General features: G+C 34.1%; 1 protein-coding gene across 1 annotated transcript; it reads left to right on the top strand.

Annotated features, from left to right (window-relative positions):
- Nucleotides 1–492: 492 nt before the first annotated feature.
- LOC117932674 (protein RBL) lies at nt 493–6,319 on the top strand. Its single transcript, XM_034853951.1, has 5 exons — nt 493–1,108; nt 1,195–1,293; nt 4,203–5,287; nt 5,367–5,628; nt 5,863–6,319. Exons 1-5 carry the CDS (start codon nt 1,090–1,092, stop codon nt 6,060–6,062), a joined length of 1,665 nt encoding a protein of 554 aa, XP_034709842.1. The 5' UTR covers nt 493–1,089; the 3' UTR covers nt 6,063–6,319.
- The last annotated feature ends 607 nt before the right edge of the window (nt 6,320–6,926 follow it).

The following is a 6,926-nucleotide window of genomic DNA, read 5'->3' as shown; positions in this document are numbered from 1 at the left end:
AAGAAAAAAAGAATATTAAAAAAATACATAATATACAATAAAAATTTATAATTTCTTTTGTTTGGTTACATTTAAAAAAAAACAGGATATTTTTTTTTTTTGAGAAATGAATTTCTAAACTTTCTTCACCTTCATTTAAGATAATTTAAGAAAAATGAAAAGATTTGAAAAATCTTTCACCTTTTTTTTTTCTTCATATTATTTTTTATCATCTCATTTTAGATATTAAAATAAAAAAAATTATTTTCATTAATTTATTTTTGTTCTTTTTCATTCTAAAAATAGTTTTAGGAATATTTTCATTAATGAAAAAAATTAAAATTTAAAACATTAAAATAAAATATAAATATAGAATAATAAAAATTTAAATTTAAATTTAATTTTTTCTACCCATTTAAGATTGATTTCTATTTCAAGTTTTACTAAAAATATAAATTGAAGTTTTTCAAAATTATATTTTGTAAAATATATTTGTGAAGAAAGTGTCCAAATTTTACGTTTCTGAAATTCCAGTTGAACTCAAAAACCTACTCCTCCCTCGTTTCCTCACCGTCGACCTCCGCATTGCCTGCCGCCGGCCTCCTTGTCGTCTACGTCGACCGCCGCACTACCCGCCGTCGACGATTTAATCCTAGCTTCTTGTCTACTTCCTCCTCATTCTCCACTTTTCTTCTGTAAATCGAAGCAAAGATGGTTTTTCCCCCCCGAATTTAGGGTTTTTTATTTTCAGTTTTTCAAAAGAACCGGCTTGGAATCCTAACCCTAATGTTTGAAAGCCAAAACCTTTTGATTCCACTCGTCGTCTTGGACTCGTTCTCTCACGCAAAATTCACTGTCTGAAATTATAGCGTATTTAAGTTTTATTTGTTATTATTATTTTTATTATTTTAGTTTTGTTTGTCTTTTTTTTTTTTTTGGGATTTTCGTTAATGCCAGTACAAGGTATTATTTAGGGGAGCAGCGGCACAGGGGGGCGTCCGGCAACTCCCTTTACGGGCGAACTCGGAAACCATTGTTAGGGTTTTTGTTTTTTGGATTAAATGTCGGATTTTGAGAGACAGTAGCTCTGTTATCAACCCAAGTTTGATCATGAACGCCCCAATTATTGGTGGGTTTTTAATAATTTGTATGTTTTGGTGATTGGGTTGTTTAGGGATTTTTCTTACATGGTGGGTTTGTTGTTGTTATTTGAAGATCCGTTGCAGGGGGATTTTCCAGAAGTGATAGAGGAGTATCTGGAACATGGGGTCATGAAATGCATTGCTTTTAATCGGCGTGGAACGCTACTTGCCGGTAAGTGTATTACCATTTCGTACTCTTTGAGAATCACCTATTGCATAGTTTTGCATTTTTTCATTGTTACTATATTTATTCTTGCAATGTAGCTTAAATGGATATGAGAAGGATGGATTTTTATTCTCATTTTTACCTAAGAAGAGTGAGACAAGAAAGTGCTTAAGAATATAAGCCTTTTCCAATCAGTTTAGTTTTTTTCTTTTCTTTTTCTCTGTTAAAGTAAATGTTTTGAAGAAATCTTATGGGTACCTTTGGTTGCTGGAAAAACTTGGGAAAAGGAGAATTGGAGAAAATAATAATTTAAATCTTAAAATTTCATTTTTTAGGACATGTGGGTAGAAGAAAACTTCAACCACTCTCCAAAGAGAATGTAGCTATACTTTTGCTGGAACTCAGTTTCTCTCCCTCCATTTTTCTGTGTTGCAAACCTTATAAAGTTGTTACTAAATGACCTGTGAATGCTTTATCATTCTAAGCACATAAAAGAATCCTATTGAAACATCTTGGTTTTGTTCATAGCTGAGGCTGGGGCTTGTACCATAAAAAGGGAGAAAACTAAGTGGGAAGATTGGCTATTGTTAAGTTTGCCTTATAAAAATGGCGATTTAAGTTGTCTTTCCACCTTTGAATAATTAGTGAGATGTCCCTGTAACTAATTGTGTCATAGTGTGCTAAACCAAGAAGAGCCTACATGTTTCTTGCCCTGTAGCTCAAGTTGGCAACCGACTCTGCAATATTGTGAACATCATTTACTGGTACAAGCTCAAATTTTGGGCTAGTTCACTGTCCCAACCCTGATTTTTGGTATAGGTCTATACTGTGAAGTCTGCAACCAATGGTAATATATATTTTGGAACTCTTAAATATCACATGGTTCACCCTGCTTCTTGTTTTGTCCCTCCTTGTCCCACATGAACCATTACCTTATAGTTCAGCCTGTGCAATGTGTAAGGGGATTTCAGGCTCTGTCTTGTCTGTTTTCTCTTGTGCTTGCTCGTAAGTTAGATAGCTTGTTTCCAAGCTGCTTTTACAAGTTTAGCATTTAAAAAACACAGGATCAAGGCCCAAATCTTGGGTGTAAGGCTTCAGGTTAACAAAAGTAGGCTACCCTATTTGTTCAAAATTTTCTTCCTTGATGAGGTAAGATGCTTGATTTTTAACCTACATCTGTCTTTGAAGGTTGAAAAATGAAGATTCTGCTTCAAATATGGATTTAAACTTTGGGATTTATGCAGTCCAAAATTTTTTTTAGGTAATAAGTCTACATTGACTGATTTTCTTGGATATTAGTGTGTGTGTGTGTGTGTGATATATATATATATATATTTATATTTTGAGGTCTATAATACCTTATTTTTATGCAGTCCAAAACTTTGGGATTTATTTATTTTTATGAGGAAGAAAAGAAAAAAAAATTGCTTGTTTGATTGGGTTTCAAGATAGTCTGTTACCAAATTTAGTTTAATATTTTCCTACAAAAAATTTAAAAAATGATGGTTTTGTTTATTGTAAGATTTAATTATGTTTTATATAGTTACCCTTGAGACTTGGCTTGGATGGCAAGGAGTTAAAGCGGGAATGGAGTAGGTTCTAAATTCAATTGCATATCCAATAAATGGATAAAGTATGGATATCCGGTATTTGCATTTCGTATGTATAATATTCCTAATTTGATTGAGGGAATGAAATAGTTACTAAATAAAGAAAAATTTTAATGTAGTGATTGGATGAGAATTTTTGTTAGTTTTATTAGTTTAATGGTTAATGCATGAGGTAATGCCACTTATACCATTTCACAGTATTTTTCATATATTATTATTATTTGATCATCATCATCGTCATCATCTAAAATAGCTTAGGTTTAGTTGCATCAATTGACACAAAACATTGTGAGAACTAAATCACTATCAAGAGCAACTAATAAATCACCATAACAGCCAATACTAATATTAAATCATGTTTTTGTTTCATAAGGTTCACTAATTCTTCAAATGTGGGAGCATGTGGTCCAATTTTATTTGTACAGAGTCCATCATATATGAAATTAAATTTGCTTGAGATTTTTTTCATTCCTTCTTTCAGAGGGAGGGGGGATGGGGGAGAGGCGTGTAAGGTGTCTATGGTTTTAAATGCTTCATTCCTTTAGCACGATTTGGATTCTCCTCTCATTTTTTTTGTATGAACAAGGGTGGTTGTTCAACAACCAGGGACCTGTTGTTAACAGAGAAAACAGACTGGGAATACTGCTAGTATTTGTATTTCTCTGCAATTGTGTTAGCTTTGAAGGTTTTCTGATGTACTGGTTTATTAGTTTTACTATTTTAATTTGTTATTGTTTTTCTATCCACAGGTACTTCTCTTGCTTATATTATTGGTGGTTATATTGCTTTAGAATTGATCATACATGGCTTGTTTTTGCTCTTTTCTTGGGAAAGGGCTAGTGCTGTTTGTTTTTGAATTTTTCTACCTCATGGAGATTACATGGCTGTAGTGTTTCGGATCTACCATGTCATATGGAATGTTAAATTGACATTGTTTTAGCTTTCTATTTACCGCTTTAAAAGATATTTTATTTTAGGTTGCATTGCAAATGCAATTTTGTCATTCATCTGGACAGACTTTGCCTGTTGTTAGAAGGCATTATTCCAGTTTATATCTCCCATTGACTTTCATCTTCCTTCCCCTCCGATTCAACATCTAGACAGAGTGTCATTATTCCATTCTACACCCTGCACTTTTCTTTTTATAGTTGTTTTTTATTCTTTCTTTTCTTCTCCAAATCATATTTCTCCAATTGTTCGTTAAATACACGCTTATAAGCATTTTAGTGAAGAGAATTATGTGAATATTATCTTCTCATCTTTGTTGTTCACCATGTGATAATTGATTTGTATATTCTTTGCCAGCTGGATGTGCTGATGGAAGCTGCATTATATGGGATTTTGAAACCAGGGGCATAGCTAAAGAGCTTCATGATAAAGACTGTGTTGCTGCTATAACAAGTGTCTGTTGGTCAAAGGATGGTCATTGCATTCTTGTGTCTGCGGCAGACAAGTCATTAACTCTTTGGGATGTTGTCAGTGGGGAGAAGATAACACGAACAACTCTGCAGCAAACCCCTCTCCAAGCTCGTCTACATCCTGGTTCTGCCAAATCCCTCTGCCTAGCTTGCCCACTCTCATCTGCCCCCATGATTGTTGACTTGAATACTGGAAGCACAACTGTACTGCCAGTTTCAGTTTCTGACACAGGTGCTGGGCTGCCTCCTCCATCACGCAATAAATTCTCCGATGGATCCCCCCCTTTTACTCCAACTGCTGCATGCTTTAACAAGTATGGTGATTTAGTTTATGTTGGGAACTCCAAAGGAGAAATTCTCATCGTAGATCACAAAAACAAACAAGTGCGTGCTGTTGTCCCCATATCTGGGGGTTCTGTGATCAAGAACATCGTATTCAGCAGGAATGGACAGTATCTTCTCACAAATTCAAATGATCGTACAATCAGGATCTATGAGAATCTTCTGCCCTTGAAAGATGGACTCAAAGTCCTTGACGAGCTAAGCACAAGCTGTGATGAGGTTGATGAGGCGGAGAAGTTGAAAGCTGTTGGATCAAAGTGTTTAGCACTTTTTCGGGATTTTCAAGATTCTATCACCAAAATCCATTGGAAAGTACCCTGCTTCAGTGGTGATGGTGAATGGGTTGTCGGAGGCTCTGCCAGCAAAGGAGAGCACAAGATCTACATATGGGATAGGGCTGGGCATCTTGTAAAAATCCTTGAAGGCCCAAAGGAAGCCTTGATTGATTTAGCCTGGCATCCTGTTCACCCTATTGTTGTCTCTGTTTCTCTGACTGGCTTGGTTTATATTTGGGCTAAAGATTACACCGAAAACTGGAGTGCATTTGCTCCTGATTTCAAAGAGCTTGAGGAAAATGAGGAGTATATAGAACGAGAAGATGAATTTGATTTGATGCCTGAGACTGAAAAGGTAAAGGAGAGGAGAGACTGCTTGAGGAGATATTCTCTTGTTAATTTTTCTTGTTTATAGATTTTTTACACATTTGCAGGTGAAAGATACGGATGTTAATGAAGATGACGAAGTTGACATTATGACAGTGGAAAATGAGTCCGTTTTCAGTGATTCAGATATGTCCCAGGAAGAACTATGTTTTTTGCCAGCAGTTCCTTGCCCAGATGTTCCTGAGCAGCAAGACAAATGTGTAGGTAGTACTTCAAAATTGACGGACAGCAACCACTCTGGATCCCCTCTTTCAGAGGAGGCTGGACAGAATGGGCAAGCAATGAACCATGCCTCGAGCCCTGTTGAAGGTAATATCATTCTTTTCTGATAACCATTTGAAAGTTTAATTGCCTTCTGTAATTATTTTTTATTCTGAAAATAACAAAAAATGGACCGTCTTCAAATGATATGAAAGCAGAATATGAAATTATAATTTCAGTCCCAGTGTCATCTACATACCCTAGTGTCATATAAATGCCCTTTGTTTTTTATGTTTTCATGGGAGTAATACTCTCAACCAGTGATGGATAATTTTGTTGCAGAGGACACAGGTGGAACACGGTTGAAAAGAAAGCGGAAGCCTTCAGAGAAAGGGATGGAGTTGCAGGCAGAGAAAGTGAGGAAACCCTTAAAGACCATGAAATCTTCTGGTAAAATATCAAAAATAAAAAATAAACCTGTAGTAGAACAGGATACAGATAGTTATGTATTTGCGGATGATGTTACTGATGAGTATCATTAGACAATAAATCGCAATATCATTTGTACTTCTATGATCCCCATCTTCTAGCTGGACAATACAGAATCAATCTTTCTTCTTGAAAATATTTAGTCTAGTTCAAATGTGATGATGTTCTATTGGGAATTTATGAATCACTAAAATGTGAAACAGGGGATCCAGGAAAATCTCTTCTTTCCTCTGAAAACAAATGTAACTACATTTGTAGACAAATTGGTTCACATATGTAAGAAATGATGGAAAGTGATTGTTCTGTGGGATCTGATGCTGCAGTGATCTTTGTACTTCATGGGTATATTTGATTTGGTTCTCAAAAATTGGATTCTAACATTCTGTTGCTGGAGGGGAGTGAGTCTGATTCCTGATATTAAAGCATTAGTAAGTGCTTTTAGGGTGTGATTGGTTGCTGGAAATTTGGGAGAAAATACAAGGTAAAAAAAAAAAAAAAATTCTTGATGAATGTATTTTTGGCATAAAGTTTTCACTTTTTTTTATTAGAAATGGGAGAGAATAATTTGAGTATTTTTTTTCCTTTTTTTCTTAGGTTATGTTTGGTCGTTGGAAAGTTTTTTTTTTTTTTTTTTTTTTTAAAGGTTTAGAAAAATAATTTTTTATATATTTGAAAATCATGACAAAAAATTTAGTAAAAATACTAAGAAAAAGAAAATGAAAATATCAATATATATTCAGCATCTTTTCATTAAAAAAAAAAAAATGAAATGTGAAAAAAGTTGAAGGAAAAATGTATTTCTTAACTTTTCTATACATGATCAAATAGTATCTTATTTTTTCATATATATTTGTTTTTTTGTTTTAAAGATTTTTGAAAACTAACATAATAGTATATTTTTATGATATCTAAACATA

Source organism: Vitis riparia, chromosome 15 (genome assembly GCF_004353265.1).
Source record: "Vitis riparia cultivar Riparia Gloire de Montpellier isolate 1030 chromosome 15, EGFV_Vit.rip_1.0, whole genome shotgun sequence".
In the NCBI taxonomy this organism is placed as follows: Eukaryota; Viridiplantae; Streptophyta; class Magnoliopsida; order Vitales; family Vitaceae; genus Vitis; species Vitis riparia.
This window is presented reverse-complemented; position numbering and strand designations above follow the sequence as displayed.

Bases quoted from the DNA above. Each gene is read 5' to 3' on its own strand.
- LOC117932674 (XM_034853951.1), top strand. The intron at 1,294-4,202 runs GTAAGTGTATTA...ATTCTTTGCCAG, and splicing joins GCGTGGAACGCTACTTGCCG to CTGGATGTGCTGATGGAAGC. The intron at 5,629-5,862 runs GTAATATCATTC...ATTTTGTTGCAG, and splicing joins TGCCTCGAGCCCTGTTGAAG to AGGACACAGGTGGAACACGG.